Source organism: Apis mellifera, linkage group LG1 (assembly GCF_003254395.2).
Source record: "Apis mellifera strain DH4 linkage group LG1, Amel_HAv3.1, whole genome shotgun sequence".
NCBI classification, from domain to species: Eukaryota; Metazoa; Arthropoda; class Insecta; order Hymenoptera; family Apidae; genus Apis; species Apis mellifera.
The window spans coordinates 3,903,096-3,921,124 of record NC_037638.1 but is presented as its reverse complement, the minus strand read 5'-3'; the positions used below and the strand labels follow the sequence as shown (position 1 = coordinate 3,921,124).

General features: G+C 34.8%; 1 protein-coding gene across 1 annotated transcript; it reads right to left on the bottom strand.

Annotated features, from left to right (window-relative positions):
• Positions 1-1,660: 1,660 nt before the first annotated feature.
• LOC100577895 lies at positions 1,661-3,496 on the bottom strand. Its single transcript, XM_026446261.1, has 3 exons — positions 3,374-3,496; positions 2,513-2,692; positions 1,661-2,387 (listed from the first exon to the last, which is right to left on the bottom strand). Exons 1-3 carry the CDS (start codon positions 3,494-3,496, stop codon positions 1,773-1,775), a joined length of 918 nt encoding a protein of 305 aa, XP_026302046.1. The 3' UTR covers positions 1,661-1,772.
• Between the last annotated feature and the right edge of the window lie 14,533 nt (positions 3,497-18,029).

Genomic DNA, 18,029 nt, shown 5'->3' with positions numbered 1-18,029 from the left:
GTGCACTGCCCTTGACGTGTCTGCAAATTGCGAAATGAATTAAACTTTAGATCCGCAGTTACCAGAAACCAGTCCGAGTATAACGTTATAACACCGCTCTATCGACGCTAAATCATTCTAAAATCAACCGATTTTATCGTTTTAACGTGGAAATCTCCCGATTTCCCTTTTTCTCGATTATTCCTATTTTTTTTTTTCTTCTTTTTTTCTCTCCAAATTCAAAATCTTTTCATCATCAAAATTATCGACACATTTCTACGAGAAGAAGGAAAGAAAATTTCGCGACATTGTTTACACAAATCTTACAAAGATTATTATATTTAATGTATCGTGTGAAATGAAATAATAGAAATATTCATACGTATATCATTTTTATTAAATAGCTTGAAAATAATCGAAGCAGCCAAATGAAAATTGATTTCACAGGCTAATATTTGTCACGATTTAAAAGGGAAAAAAATTAAACGAAAAATTTTCTATTGATCACACATTGAATTACCAGATAACGTGCCATCATATTTATCGAAATAAACAATTTATTATTCAAGGAATAATTTATTAGAAAATATTCTATCAATTTTCGATGATCTTAACAGCTCGATTCGACGATTGGCCTGGTGTATGCAATAAATAAACGTGATTCAAGATGAATATCTCTTCGGCTTCCTGTACTTGTCGATTATTTTTCTTTCTCAATATTATCTCGATCCTCGAAAAAGAATCTGCCCGCCGGAATTGGAAATTTAATTAACGAACGATGGGATCAAGTGTATCGAATATCGAGCGTGTAACGAACGGGCTGCTCGTCCGTCGACTTTTTCCAAATGGCTTTTTTAATGACCGCTACGCGTTGTACATCGGGACTCGGTTAATGATCCGCGACTTTCGATACGTGTGCAATTTCTCCGGATTATTTTTTTCATCCCGATAAAAATAATAAAAGTTTCGAAATTGAAACCGCCGAAAGTTTGATTATTCCGTAAATGAGTGAAAAAATACGGAGATAGATTGAATCGTTTCGTTCATGCCCCCGAGATCGAGTGATTATTTACGATGGGAATCAGAGGAGGAGGGGGAGAGAGATGAGTATCGAATTCTTCAATTTCAATTTGAAAATTATTTTTAAAGCTAATTTTTGTGGCGACGTGTTTCAAGGTGGAATCTCTTTGTTTCCGACATCGTCGAGATCGTACACTTGGCAACATTCTCCAATTGCGTCGAATTTCAAGATGGCTGACATCGTTTCGAGGTCCCAAAATTCAAGCGAGATTTGAATTTCGCGCCATTTGTGCGAGAAATAAAGTGTTGCCAACGATTATTAGAATTATTAATTTTCAATATCGGGCGATATTTTAAAAATAAACTAAAAGTTTCTCGAAGAAAATCATGAGGTTCGATTTTCATCTCGATGGATCGAGAAAAATGTTGGGATTCAGAAAATCCACGAGTTGAGAGTCATTTTCTGGTCGTGTTTCGACTTTTTTAGGAAGGAAGGAGGAAATTGTATGCTATAAAAATTACTTCTTGCTAGAATTTTGGGACACTCTTTAAGAAAATCGGGAAAATCGATTAAATAAATATCTTTCCCGACGAGAATTCGAAGAAGAAAAAGTTCGATCGAATTTTTCTTTTTTTTTTTTTTTTTTTTTTTTTTTCCTCTTACAAAATCACACTGTTCATTTATCCTCTTTTATCGCACTTAAAAATTTGCACCCTCGCGCGTCCAGCTTCGAACTCTAAACGCAAGAAAAACTCTTGCTCCACCGCGTCGATTACGAGCCCTTTATCCAACGATTGTTGAAGTCGAGCAAGTTGGCGGTGCTACGTAGCCGCACCGTCCGTTTGTACGCCTTCGAGCCGTTCCCCTTCCTAAGAAACGTGTACTTCTCGTTCGTGTAACGCGTGTAATTGGGCACGTCGTTGTGGGCGGCCTGTTGTTGGCCGCCAACTACCGCCGCCACCGAGCTCCTGCCGGGGCAGAAATGATCCGACGATCGATTGGCGAGCAACGCGCGCTTCCACAGATCCGTCCCGACCACGAATCTCCCACCGTTCTCCGAATTTGTCGCCGCCAATTGGATCTTGTCGACCTCGGTCAACATCTCGTTCCTCGAATTATCCCGCGACGACCGTTTGTAAATCGTGTACAAGCTGCTCGCGCTTGGATCGACGCGTTTCACCTCGCCCATCGTGTCCTCCGTCAACAACAACAACTCTTCCAACGTTCTCTCCTCCTTCCGCCTGTCCTTTTTCCACGACGAGTCGCGAGGAACAGGTGGCGCCGCCCTTCGGTCGTCGCTCGAGTTCTTCCCCCTCCTTCTCTCGCTACCGCGCAATGAATCCCATGACGAGTCCCAGCACCTCGATCCCGACGCCTTGTTGCCGCGCTGCGAAATGTTTTAATAAACGAGAGAGTTTTAGAGTTAAAAAGTTTTCGACGATTCGTTGATTGTGGACGGGAAAAATCGATGGTTTTTTTTATTCGTTTCTCATAGAGAATTCTTTCTCGTACCTGGTTTATCGCGGCAATACCATCGTCGATGCTATTTTCGAGGAAGACGGATTGGTCGGAATAGGACTTGGCCACGCAGGAATCTTCTTCCCCCGTCGAAGCCGTTGATTTCTCCTTCTTCGAACGTGAACGCCTCGTGTGCTCTAATGGCGACAATACTTGCCCGCTGAACGAAACCACCTGTATATAATTAATTATACGTGTTATAATTATTCTCGACCGATTTTTGTGAAAATTTAATTAGAAAAATTAAATTATAAGGACGCCGAAAATCACCTTTCTGGGAACGTTGACATTTTTAACGTTGGATGTAAACGATTTCGATGTGAATTTCGCTCTCTCCACGATAGAACTGTCGCACGATGAGAATAAATTGTCGATGTCTTCGGGGTGTATAAAATGGCTGTATTTGCGAAATTTAATCAAAGGAGCGTATTTGAAACACTCCACTGGTGAAGATGGGGGAGCAGTGAACTCATTATCCTCTTCCTATTTACAACGAACGTGATGAAACACGCGAATAACGTGCAATAATAATAATCGTTATTATTATTATTATTATTATTATTATTATTTAAACGATACGAATCGAACAACGAATAACGTTTCCGTCGCTCGTTTTTCGAAGGGGCAGGGGGGGAAATACATACATACATACATATATATATATATAATTTTTATATAAAAAAAAACGAACAATACTCACCGATTGTACTCAGTTTTATGAAGATGACCGTAACCTAACAACCTACAACCAAGTTACCTTTAACTACGAATGATAAAAAAAAATTGTATACCGGGGGGGAGGAGGGGGATGAGTGCATTTTGAACGAACGAATGAATGAATTTGCCCAAACGTACACAACGGAACGACAGCTGGCTGTACAATTTACAACTCAGAACGTTATTATCATCGAACTCCACGTTGAATTTCCAAGGCAGCATCGCGATATTTTCCCGAGAGCCATTTTCACCCTTCTTCATATCCACGAATATAAAATTGCGAATATCTCCTCCTTCATCTAACCTCTGCCCAAGAGGAAAGTTTCTTTTCCGGCCCCCCCCTCCCCTCTCCCTCTCTCTCTCTCTCCCTCTCTCGCTCTCCCCTCTTTTTTTTTTCCCCTTTCACTGCTCGAATATAATCCAGTTCCCGAACGCGGATGATGATCCCTCTCTCTCTCTCGGATGAAGCGACGACGAAGAAGTGAATAATAAAAAGTGATTGATACGAGCGATTTTGGTTAATTGTTCATTGAAAATTTTCTCTTCACGATCTTACGGCTGCGCAACGACAATTTTTCTTCTCGCGGCAAACTTCTCGCGTTACTGTCTGCCCTTATTTCCCTTATTCGCTCGCGAAGGGGAGGGGGAGAAAAAGAGGAATATCGGAACAGAAGAAGGAAAGCGTCGTGCGCCGCCATCTCTTTGTCGAAGAAGGAACGACGGATGTTTATTAATTAATTATTCCATTGAAAGATAATTTGAAACGTGAGATTTGAATTTGCCGCCATTTTTGTTAAGTTAAGTTATTGTGAAGAAAGAACAGTTTGACAGTTTGAGAGTTTATGGTTAGTAAAAATGGAGCGATATAACAACTTGTGTCTTCGTTATTGAATTCAATATTTTAAAAACTCTCTTTTAAAATTAAGATTTGAATTTGAATTTGCCGCCATTTTTGCATCAAGTTGGCAACCGTGAAAAAAGAACAGTTTGACAGCCGAGAATATAGAGTTACAACGTGTCTTCATTATTGAATTCAATATTTTAAAAACTCTCTTTTAAAATTAAGATTTGAATTTGAATTTGCCGCCATTTTTGCATCAAGTTGGCAACCGTGAAAAAAGAACAGTTTGACAGCCGAGAGTTTAGAGTTACAACGTGTCTTCGTTATTGAATTCAATATTTTAAAAACTCTCTTTTAAAATTAAGATTTGAATTTGAATTTGCCGCCATTTTTGCATCAAGTTGGCAACCGTGAAAAAAGAACAGTTTGACAGCCGAGAATTTAGAGTTACAACGTGTCTTCGTTATCGAATTCAATATTTTAAAAATAATATTTTAAAAACTCCTTTTTATATTTAATTCAAATTTTGTTAATTTTGGGACACTTTAAAGACTCTTTATTTTATTCACATCGTGCGTCGAGTGCAAGATTGCGTTAAATGAATTCGTCGAACGATTTATTATTATTATCCTTCCATCTCCTTTTCCAATAATATTCGTATTTCGAAATTGGAAAAAAAAGTTCAACGTTTATCAAGACACGATTAACTTAATATTCTTCCAAGATGTTAAGACTATTTTTGCACCGTTGGAGGGAAATTATGAAACGAGAGAAAGAAAGGAGTAATAAAATACGATATACGCGAATTATATAAGGTGATGCGGGAATAATTAATGCCGGTTCACGAGCAAAGGGGATCGGGGAGGGGAGTAACAATCGAATTATCAGGCTGTTGCGAGCGAAACCATTTTTCTGCTTCGTTTTCTCTCCCCCTCAGGCTTGTAAAACTTTTAGTACGTATGTATATATATATATATATATAGCACACAACCCTTTCTCTACGTCCTCCCAATGCCGATCCGTGTTCCGTCCGCAGAATGCGGATCACGGTTTTACCGAAAAACCGGAAAATACGGGTTCATTAATCTAACAAGGTGGATTCGTTCAACGTATTCCTTCTTGCTTTCGAAAAGGAAGGAATGGAAGGGTAATGTATGGTAATAATTTTTGTTAATTTTTTCTTGAGAAACAGATTGTTCTCAAGATTATACGAGTTATTTAAGAAATCTAAAAATTTAAATAAAATTTAATAATACAAGGAAAAATGAAACGTTCATTGACAATGGTATAATTGAATCTGAAAAATTATTTTTGTAAAAATAATTAAAAAATTGTGAGTTATTTAAGAAATCTAAAAATTTAAATAAAATTTAATAATACAAGGAAAAATGAAACATTCATTGATAATAGTATAATTGAATCTGAAAAGTTATTTTTGTAAAAATAATTAAAAAATTAGAGTTATTAAGAGTTATTTAAGAAATCTAAAAATTTAAATAAAATCTAATACAAGGAAAAATGAAACATTCATTGACAATGGTATAATTGAATCTGAAAAATACGAGTTATTTAAGAAATCTAAAAATTTAAATAAAATTTAAATAAAATCTAATGCAAGAAAAAATGAAACGTTCATTGACAATAATATAATTGAATCTGAAAAATTATTTTTATAAAAATAATTAAAAAATTACGAGTTATTTAAGAAAAATTTAAATAAAATTTAATAATACAAGGAAAAATGAAACGTTCATTGACAATAGTATAATTGAATCTGAAAAATTATTTTTGTAAAAATAATTAAAAAATTACGAGTTATTTAAGAAATCTAAAAATTTAAATAAAATCTAATACAAGGAAAAATGAAACATTCATTGACAATGGTATAATTGAATCTGAAAAATTATTTTTGTAAAAATAATTAAAAAATTACGACTTATTTAAGAAATCTAAAAATTTAAATAAAATCTAATACAAGGAAAAATGAAACGTTCATTGATAATGGTATAATTGAATCTGAAAAATTATTTTTGTAAAAATAATTAAAAAATTACGACTTATTTAAGAAATCTAAAAATTTAAATAAAATCTAATACAAGGAAAAATGAAACGTTCATTGACAATAGTATAAAATTGAATCTGAAAAATTATTCTTGTAAAAATAATTATTTTTAAAAAGATATATTTTAGAATAATAAGATAATTTCAGATTATTAATATTCTTGTAAATATTACGAAGAATAAAATTCAGTTGAGTAAATTTTTCCTGAAATCTTTTACGATACGAAAAATAAATGGACGATTTTTCGTTCCTCCCCTCCTTTTTCAAATTTTTATTCCCATTTCGAAATTAAATTTTATATCGCGTTCGATGAAGAGTAAATATATATACATAAAAAAAAAAAAAAAAAAAGAGAGAGAAAAGTTTCGGCGCAACGTTAATCGATAATGAATCGTTAAAAGTTGGGGAAAAATTCGTACGAACGGAAATGTGTAGCCGACATTTTGACATTTTTCCCGGGAAAAATTGGAAAATATCATATACGCGTATATATCGCGGTGCGCAGTGCGTTTGACGTCAGTGTTTCCGTATATATATATATATATATATACCAAGAGTGTATAAACAATTCCTTTTTTTCCCCCCTCCCTCCCTCCTCCTCCTCGTTAATTAGCGCCTCTTGTAACGATGGCCCGTGTCAATAACCGCGCATTGTTGTGTTGTATCAATGTTTTCGAGACCGACGGGATATAAATGGCGGGATCATAAAAAACGGGGAATCGTTTGAAATAATTATACAATTATTTATTCCTTTATTTTCCCTTTTTCTCTTCCCCCCCCTCTCCGCAACGGTGGAAGCGGAATTAAATACACGGCGTTATGAATAATGCTAATAAACGAGGAAATACCCCCATTTATATTCACGTTGAACAATGGTTTCAAAGTGATACGAATAATAATAATAATAATTTAACAATTTCTTTTTGAATACCTGTGTATATGTACCTTTGAAATGTATAGCGAATCTTTTCGAAGATCTTTGTAATTTTAATTTGGATCGAAAATTCGAAATTTTTTTCCTTCTCGAGCAAGAATTTTTAATCGGAAAATTTCTCTTTCTTTTTATTCGAAGAATCTCTTAAGAGATTTTTTCGAAAATTGGAACAACGTCAGAATTTTCCCAATCTCGAATTACCACGAATTTATGCGGGTCGGTCCTGGCTTCGAAAATTTGCATAATAATTACGAGACAACGCGTACGACGAAAATTTGCATGTTATTGTTGCGTGTCGACGTATTTCTTTTTTTTGTCAGCCGGGGATGTGTTGTATCGGATACAATTAAAATCACAATGGGATTTTTGTATTTCCGTCTAAGGAAACAACGGTTTCGCAATTTATCCCCGAAGATCGGATTTATTTCAAGGTTTCCAACAGATCATTCGAGAGAGAGACCCCTCTTCGTTCGTTATCACAAACGAGGGCAATTGCAGTGGAAACACAGATGGATCAAACACATTTGTTAGAGGAGAGGTCTCTCTCTCTCTCTCTCTCTCTCTCTCTCTCTCTCTCCCTCTTTGGTCCTTTCGTTGAAATGAAATCTAACAATGGCCCTGATCTTGTTAGAAACTGAGACTTTTCTCTTTTATATATATATATATATATATAAAAGTCACGGTTATTGCTTCGACGATTTAAAAATTTCCTTTGTCTCGTGTTATTGTAGATGCTAGAATTCATATTTCAAGGTGGAATAAATTCTTGAGCCGTATTTACAATGTTATAGAAAAAATAAATAAATAAATAAATTATTGACTTCAATTCGATTATTCAAATATTTGTGAGAAAATGGGTATATTTCTTGAGTAGCATATTTATATTATAAATTACGTATTCAAATTAATTATGATAAAACAGTTATATAAATATTTCCATTGTATTTGAAATTGATATTAATTATGTGTACGTAAGATGGAAACGCAAAGTTGAAACCAAGCTGTATTCATTTCAAAGAATAGAACGTGCACGAGTTTATCGCGGTCATAAGCTTATCGTTTATGGAATTGATATAAGTATTCTTGAATATCTGGCAGGGATTTACAGGCGACAAGGCTGTAATAGGAAATTCGATTTCCGTGATCCGACGAAAATTGAAACAGAATCCTTCGCGTGAGCCTTCTATAAAATGTTATGACGTATCATTCTCGCTCGCTTCGTAGCCGCAAACATTCGACGGAATTGGCCCATTAACCCGACTTGAAAAACCAACTAATTCAAAATATTCTCCTTATTTCAACCAATTACCCAACTTGAAATCACTCTCGTTATTATTACGATTATTACGCAACTCTGCGCGACTCTTCGCTCCGATATTCGCCTTTGGAATCACCTTCACGAACGCCGTTTGGAAAAGGACGCGTGAAAAAAACTCGAGAGAGAAAAAAGTATGTTATTATGCTCCGTGAATCAAGATAACTTGTCTAACAAAAAAAGAAAACAAAGGGAAAAAAAGACGCGTTTATAGACGCGACGTGGAGAAGCGACGTTTCTACTCGGTTCTACTCGGCGCATGCGCGTTTAGTCCGAGTTATTCCATCGGGCGAGCATCGCAATTAAGCGGGCAACGATGTATGTCTCCGCCACTGTCGTCCGCCAACCGTGAAAAGGGTCTCGCGTGCGTCGCGTCCGTTGCGTGCCGCCTCGGCAAATCACGCGAGGATCAAACGTTTCGAGGAGCGGTACGGAAAACTAAGATTTACCGAGATTCCTCTTCCCCTATCAATCTTTCTTTCTTCGTTCTTTTTTCATTCGAGTCTGCATCGAGATTTCTGCGGCGAGAGATTCGTGCAATTATTTACATGAAAATCGAATATAAAACTTTTCGTTTTCTTCACTCTTCGACGAAATATACGATTTTTAGTATCCTTTGAAAACGATAAGCGGACACTGAGTGGGGCGTATAGGGAAAGACGTGGGTGGGGTTGGTAGTTCGAGTTGCTTTGTAATCGGTAATGACGCAGCAGCGACCGGCCACCGATGCATTAAAATGCACGTGTAACCACACGGTAAGCGGCTTACAATCCGTATGGCGAGGAGGGCCCGCAGTCCATATTTGGTCGCCGCCCGGTACCCGGTGTGACCACGGCCTAATAAAGTCGAAACTGTAAGAGGATCATCGTTCGGCCACGAAAGGGGTAACCTAAGCGTTCGTAATATCCCACCAGATTGAACGATACCATTTTACCACGCGTACACGACCGACGTACAAATGTGTATATATATTCACGATATCTTTCCCATTTGAGGCGAGGAGAAGAGAACGTCGACAATTAGATTTTGTAAATTAATTGATCGGTAACGTTGATAATTAAACGATTCGATCGGTGAGAGTTGATATCGTCGAAATTCGAAGTGGATATCGATTTTGTTTAATCGATGAAATGTAATTGTGAAAATTTCTTTAAAAACATACATAGTCTTTAGATTGTAGTGTACATAGATTTTTAATTTTCTTTTTTTCATCAATTTTCCGTCAATTTCCCCTTATCCAGGAAAACAATCTGATCTTTGTATCCTTCTTCTTAATTTGAACTTGGAGTTTTCACTACTATTTTATTACTATTACGACTGTAAAAAAAGAAAATAAATTACACTCTCGTCTTACTATTATACACAGTTCTTCGTTCTCAATTTATCCTTATCCTTATTTGGAAGGTGGGTGGGGGGAAACAATTTGATCGCTATGCCCCTCAACAACGCAATATGTATATACAACGCGGGAGCGCGTTGTTAGAAGTTCGTTCTCCAGAGAGATATTACAGCTATTTCAAACGCTTCATTAAATTCCACAATAATGTACTTACACGTATTATGTATTCCCTCTCCGCTACCCCGCCCCTCCCCAATCCGTGTTCACGTTTCCTCGTATTAGAACAACCTTCCCCTCGAAACATCGACGCAAGATTTTAACTCGAAAACTCGAATTCCAGCTCCCCTCCCCTCCAAATCGAGGAAAGGATTATCATCGATATTCATCGTAGAATTATTTCCTGCTTCGTGAAAATTGGAGCCGGGCTTAGAAATTGTTTGCAAAGATGGTGGAGGGTAAGGTAGAGAGAGGGTGGAGAAATTTGGGGAAAACACTACGTAGGTGACGCGGTGTGTCAGCGGCCGTACACCGCGAGATGACGTTCGAGTGTTTCCTTCGAGACGAGAGAGATGTCTCGAGTGGCAGCGGTGAACTTACGGCAAATATTTGAACAGCTTTTGTGCCGCGTATACGCGCCCTCCCCGCCCCCTGCCTCCAACCGTCGCGAGGACACCGCGTCCTTTCGGTGGTGGGGGGACGCCGTTCTCTTATCTCTTCGATGTACGGCGGTTAGTGTCAATCTGCACGCTGTTTGTTTACGTCGCGAGCGGACGTGAATTTAGTTCGAGTTCTCGCACCAAAGCAAACGTTTTTTACTCGCGCATATCGTAATCGAAACGTTTTTCGTCGAGAATCGATTATAAATATTTATATATATATATTTTATATATTGTATATAAATATTTATATACATGTAAAGGGGAAGAGAATGGGAGATAATTGACGGGATATATCCTTGTTTTCGCTTCATCGGAATCTCGAAACGAGAGTAACTTGTTCCTCGTTAATTAGAGCTAGATATTTAAAAAAAAAAGAAAGAAAGAAAGGAAGGAAGGCTTGTTAATTAATCGAAGCGAATTTAGCGAAAATTTTCCCTCGTTATTAACGCCTCGTCGAAGGACAAAACCCCTCCCTCCCCCTTAACGATACACTTCAACCATATTTTAATCTTAAATTTTCATCCCGCCGCTTCGAGTGGATCATCAAACAGTCGGCGGAGTAATTGCGCAAGCAACGACTCGTCCCATCATCGTTCGGCGATAGATAGCGCGAGGAAAAGTAACCCTCCTTCGCTTTTCTTCCTCTTCTCTCTTTTATTTCCTCTTCATAGTTTTAACACGTAGTTTTAAAGGGGACGGAAAGAAACCTTTTTACATGAAATGTATATTTATATATATAGTATATAGTGATATTCTCGAGAGTTCTCAAGTGTATTATATTGTGCAAATAAGTTCCTCTTTTTCTCGTAACTCGTGCGATCGAATTATTTCACCGCTGCCTCTCTTTCGTTTTTAAGAAGACGAGTTCCAAGAGTTTTCAGTTTTTCCTGTGCGACGATTTCGAGGAGATCGGCTGTGAAACGGTTTTCTGGGGGGGGGGGGGAATCCTTATCTTATAGAGCGAGGAAAGATTCGAAATTTTAAATTGTAAGGCGATTTCTTCGATCGAAATAATTTATTAATCGCGATGAATATAAAATTTTTTGGAAAAGGAAATTTATCCACAATTTAATAATGAGAAATTTAGTAGTGGAATTTATTGTGACTCGTGTTTGTTCAGATTCGATACGAACGATTAATATTTACAGGAATTAAAATTTATTCGCATTAATCAACTATTACCGTTGATATCATTATTGATAAACGTAATAACGTAACGCGATATTTACCTTATCAATTGCAGCCACTGTGGATAATTGTTATCTAAATATCGAGCGCAATTTTAATAACGTGGTATCGGTATAACAGTTGACATAGAACAGCTTGTACTAGCCTTAATTAATCCCGATCGATATTTCTATTTTAGATTTAACGGGTTCGAAAAACGGTATCCATGTATAAATCATGTATCCATTCTTCCAGGTAATCCCATTCCACGAGCTTCTTTTCTAGATAGATCCTCCTTGCATTTCCTCCTCTCAGACTCTTGTATCGGGGTTGCTAACGTAAACATATCCCTACGACACAGCCACTGTCACCCTTCTAACAGCTAACTCTCTCGTTCACTAATATATATGTATTACAAATTGTGCTCCACGTCTTCAATTTGATGCAGGATAAAATAAAATCTTTCTTGTAATACAAAGTATTATTAATTTAAAGGAAAAATACATAAGATTTTAACTTGCCTTCTTGTGTTCCATATTTTTAAATTTATATAGGATAAAATAAAGTCTTTCTTTTAATATAAATATATATTATAATAGTGTTATTAATTTAAAGGAAAAGTACATAAGATTTCAACTTGCCTTCTTGTGCTCCACATTTTTAAATTCATATAGGATAAAATAAAATCTTTCTTCTAATACAAAGATATTATTATTAATTTAAAGGAACAATACATAAAATTTTAACTTGCCTTCTTGTATTTCACATCTTTAAATTGATACAGGATAAAATAAAATTTCTCTTCTAATATAAAGTATTACAATATTATTATTAATTTAAATGAAGAGTACATAAGAATTTAATTTGCCTTCTGTGAAGATTTACTACATTTTTAAATAAGATATATATATAAGATCTTACAAATTGTATTTCACATCTTTAAATTGATGCAGGATAAAATAAAATCTTTCTTCTAATATAAAGTAGTATCTTATATACACAATATAATACAATTCTTCTAATCCAAAGATATTGTTATTAATTTGTTATAATTTAAATGAAGAATACATAAGATTTTAACTTGCCTTCTTATGTTCCACATCTTCAAATTGATTTCTTCTAATATAAAGTATTATAATATTATTATTAATTTAAATGAAGAATACACGAGATTTTAATTTGTTTTCTGTGAACATTTACTACATTTTTAAGTTCCAAATCGCGATATCGATAAAAATTCGATGCGATTTGTGACGAGCCTGTGTGCTTCCTTATACACCTTTGCCTTTCCTAGAGTTACAAACAATGCTGTCCTCGTGTCTCGATTTTCCCCTGGAGAGCCGGTTAGCTAGGGAAAAGCTAGGGGATAAATCCTCTCGTTTCTCCCTTCTTCTTTTCGTATTCCATCGCTCGCTAATAATGGCGGCGAGGAGGAGACGATTGGAGATGTAATAATAGATCTGGTCAGGCTCCTTTAATGGCCCGACATCACCGTTGGATTATCGATATTGAGCGCGCCTCTGGGAGCCGAGAAATTGACACTTTTCTTTAAATATGGAGGACAAAAAGGAAGAAGAGTAACAATACTTTCTCGTGGAAAGAGGATAAAAAATCTGTCTTTATCTAACGAATCACTTTTATTATCACGAATTAATCTTTTATTTATTATTTATATATTATTTAAATTTATTACTTATTATCTTTTTCCTTTATTATTTATATATTATTTAAATTTATTACTTATTATCTTTTTCCTTCAAAAGATAAATTTTAAAAAACGAGTCGATGAAGCGATTCTATATCCACAAAAGTGAGAACAGAAGGATTTTCCCTACCTCGAAAATCGTCTCGAATAAAAATTCATTTTTCCCTTCTTTGAAATCCTCCTCCTCCTCCTCGAATCTCTTCTGTGTGTATTGAAAATAAACAGACTGCCGATAATATAATAAATCATGAAGCAACCGACGTCTAGCAAAGAGGAGGAATTATAAGGATTTCTTTTAAAGAAAGGAACGATCGAGTTGTCAGATTTTGATTTATCAATCAGGGAGCTGGTCCCCGAGGAAGGAATAAAAATCGTTGAATAAATATCGAGCAGTGGAGGAAACTTTTAACCGCTTCTTCGATTTCGTTTCAAATTCCTTTCCAATCCTTTGTACTACCCGTCTTCTTTTTCTTTTTTTTTTATCCTCCTATCTTTTTCCCCCCTCAAGGGTTCCTCTTTGACACCGGGCAAAATAGGGAACAAAAGAGGTTAAATCGCGAATAGAAGAGGAGGTGTTCCACTCTGGGAAAATTTCGCTTCTGCGAATAAAGTAAATTAGTTGTTCCACCCTTTGGTCGGAAAAATCTACAAAGAACGTCATTACTCCCATGTTTTTTTCCTCACTCGTCTCGCGAAATGAAGATTCTTCCGAGCAACAAGTTGCGTGGACACCGAGCTTCTTCTTCTTCTTTTCTTTTTTTTAAATTGAAGAGAGAGACGAATGTTTAAAAGATATTCAATTAGAAGCCTCCTTTATTATTCGGATATTTATTAAATTCTTTCTTTTTCTCTTTCTCGAATGTAATTTTTCTCACGTTTCCTCTTCTTCTCTGTATCTATCTTTATCAGGATAGGTTACTTATATTCATAAAGATTCATTTTTATTAATAAATTAACTTTGCTAATTTTCTTGTATAATATTAAGCCTCGACTATGAATAAACGCGTCGATGTGATAAATTATATGATTTGAATTTAACGAAAGAAGAAGAAGAAAGTGTCATTGTAAGCTTTTATTGTAAAAATTTTCAGTGAACGAATATCAATTCGCTTTAAACTTTTGAGGAAAAAAATATGATTATCGAGCTTCGACTTATGTGCTTGCTTAAATGTATAAAAGCATTGAATGTTTCCACGTGTTCCAGACTTTACAGTCATCTATTATTCCAATTTTTTTTTTAATCAGATGTAATTTTCGATTCTTATATTTTACTTTACAGTCATCTATTATTCCAATTTTTTTTTTTTAATCAAATGTCATATAATTTTCGACTCTTATATTTTACTTTAGTCATCTATTATTACAATTTTTTTTTTAATCAGATGTAATTTTCGACTCTTATATTTTACTTTACAGTCATCTATTATTCCAATTTTTTTTTTAATCAGATTTTTTTAATTTTCGACTCTTATATTTTATTTTACAGTCATCTACTATTCCAATTTTTTTTTTAATCAGATGTAATTTTTGATTCTTATATTTTACTTTATAGTCATCTATTATTCCAATTTTTGTTTTAATCAGATGTAATATTCGACTCTTATATTTTACTTTACAGTCATCTATTATTCCAATTTTTTTTTTATTCAGAATTTTTTCTTTTTTTTTGGCTGTTATATTTTATTTTACAGTCATCTATTATTCCAATTTTTTTTTACTCAGATTTTTTTAATTTTCGACTCTTATATTTTACTTTACAGTCATCTATTATTCCAATTTTTTTTTACTCAGATTTTTTTAATATTAGACTTTTATATTTTACTTTACAGTCATCTATTATTCCAATTTTTTTTTTAATCAGATGTAATTTTCGATTCTTATATTTTACAGTCATCTATTATTCCAATTTTTTTTTTAATCAGATGTAATTTTCAACTCTTATATTTTACTTTACAGTCATCTATTATTCCATTTTTTTTTTTAATCAAATGTCATATAATTTTCGATTCTTATATTTTACTTTATAGTTATCTATTATTCCAATTTTTTTTTTAATCAAATGTAATTTTCGACTCTTATATTTTACTTTACAATCATCTATTATTCCAATTTTTTTTTACTCAGATTTTTTTAATATTCGACTTTTATATTTTACTTTACAGTCATCTATTATTCCAATTTTTTTTAATCAGATGTCATATAATTTTCGATTCTTATATTTTACTTTACAGTCATCTATTATTCCAATTTTTTTTTTTTAATCAGATGTAATTTTCGATTCTTATATTTTATTTTACAATCATCTATTATTCCAATTTTTTTTTAATCAGATGTAATTTTCGACTCTTATATTTTACTTTACAGTCATCTATTATTCCATTTTTTTTTTAATCAGATGTCATATAATTTTCGACTCTTATACTTTTCTCGAATTTTTTATCATTGGAAATTTATGAAAAAAAAAATTCGCAACGATATCGTCGTTATTCAGAAATAAATAAATAATTAACAGGATTAAAACAGGATTAAATATTTCGTTGCTCAATGTACGACTTTGCACTCTCTCCATTCCTTTTTCCATATTTTCCACGAACAACGTCTTATATAATGTATCGATCGTTGTTCTCCTCGTTTGTTGCGCGGCTTGGCCGACAACCGGTTATCAGGATGTTCGTAAGTGGAATTGTCAGCGTTGAGATCCGCCTCTTAAGCGGGTTTTGAATCAAATGGATCCCTGGATCATTAGAGGAATTGCGGTCTCCGCCGAGATATAACCCGGAGTGTGAACTCGACAGTTCGGCCATCTCGTTATGGGACAGAGCCCCATTATTATCCACCTCCCAGGTTTGTCCAATATAAACGTGCTAATTGGAAAATTCCTTCTGGAAGTCGCGTTATAACGCGCCCCCTCCCCCCTCCATTGTTTCGCAAGGATAATTATTGGCGAGTATAAATCCGATTTCCTCTCGAACACTTTTACATATATATTTATTTCAGAATTTTCGAACAGCCAAGAATGAAGTTTTCAAGAAACGAGGATCGAATCGATAAGTTTAAGAAGTGTTTTTTTGAAGGAATATCTAGAATTGTCATTCTTGCGAGTTTTGAACCGAAATATTGAAAGATCGATGGCTTTAAAAATTCGAGGCGGACCGAAATCCATGTATCGAACGAAGAAAGGCAGAACAGAAAGAAAGAAACTTATACATCATAAATTGTTTTATAAAAATTAATTTAGGATAGGACGAGAAATTTTTACGATTATTTCAAAAATAGAATATTCGAGAAACTGTGATCGAAGAATTTTTCTGAAATAAAATCGTGCAAGTTTTGTAAAAATACATTAGTTGAGAAAAAGTCGAGAAATCGATCAAGAAAGAATTTGTACATCACAATCGAGAAACTGTGATCGAAGAATTTTTTTGCAATAAAATTGTGCAAGTTTTGTAAAAATACGTCAGTTGAGAAAAAGTCGAGAAATCAATCAAGAAAGAACTTGTACATCACAATCGAGAAGCTGTGATCGAAGAATTTTTTCGCAATAAAATCGTGCAAGTTTTGTAAAAATACGTCAGTTGAGAAAAAGTCGAGAAATCGATCAAGAAAGAACTTGTACATCACAATCGAGAAGCTGTGATCGAAGAATTTTTTCGCAATAAAATTATGCAAGTTTTGTAAAAATACGTTAGTTGAGAAAAAGTCGAGAAATCGATCAAGAAAGAATCGTATTCTATAAAAATTAGGATAAAACGAGAAATCTTTACGGTTATTTCAAAAATAGAATATTCGAGAAACTGTGATCGAAGAATTTTTCCGCAATCTTGCAAGTTTTGTAAAAATACGTCAGTTGAAAAATCGATCAACAACTTATACATCACAAATCGTTATATAAAAATAGGACGAGAAATCTTTACGGTATAATAGAATACTCGAGAAGAGTATTTTTTTGTCAGTTGAGAAAAAAATGATTAAGAGCGAAGAAGCTTCTTAAAACAATTTTCAGAGGGCTAGTTTCCAATCTCGCGAAAACATAAGGGAATATTTCCAACGGATATTCTCTTAACGCCGTGGTGGCAGGAGGAAATTTATGGTGGGGGGGAGGGCGCTCGTTATTCGACCGACGACGATCATTTCCTCGTAGTTGGACACGAAAGAACTTATCGTCCCTATTTCGAGGAATCGGGCTCGAATACCGGGCTATCGAAGATCCTCGGTTGAATTTATAAGAGGGGGAAGAAGGGAGGGCGAGGTTTCTATCGATGGCCGGAGGCTGCCGAATCGACGACGCAGTTTGAACGAGAAGGTATTGTTAACGTGGGAGATCCCCTAAGTACCGATAAATAAAAGATCGTAAGCCCCCGCCCGGATTTACCGCCCCGATTTTTCGGGTAAAAGGCGTAGCCGGGTCGCATTGTGATCGCCAAGAACGAGGGGAAACATATGGAGGATATTACTGCCGTGAAAAATTCCCTATCCGAGCGATCTTGTCACGAATGGACCTAATGGTAACTTTGGATAACTACATTACCGACTCGTAGCTCATCCGCTATCTAATAATATCTAATAGCCTGCGAAACTCTTCTACTCGATTGATACACGTTCCCTCGTTCCAAAGTTCCAATCCTTGAAACGTCTTAATTATATGTAATTCGATATTATAATATATCGCGAAAGTGATTTAACAAAAGGTACAAGTATTCGAATTGATATTTCTCATTGTTCATTCTCGTTAATAAAATCAATTTTAAATAAAGTTGCAAAGGTTTTTATTT

What these genes read in the sequence shown, in the direction of transcription:
- LOC100577895 (XM_026446261.1), bottom strand. Translation starts at nt 3,496, where the DNA reads ATGAAGAAGGGTGAAAATGGCTCTCGGGAAAATATCGCGATGCTGCCT. An exon ending in GCCAGCTGTCGTTCCGTTGT is followed by an intron (nt 2,693 to 3,373) that starts GTACGTTTGGGC and finishes AATTATATACAG; the next exon opens with GTGGTTTCGTTCAGCGGGCA. An exon ending in GTATTGCCGCGATAAACCAG is followed by an intron (nt 2,388 to 2,512) that starts GTACGAGAAAGA and finishes AACATTTCGCAG; the next exon opens with CGCGGCAACAAGGCGTCGGG.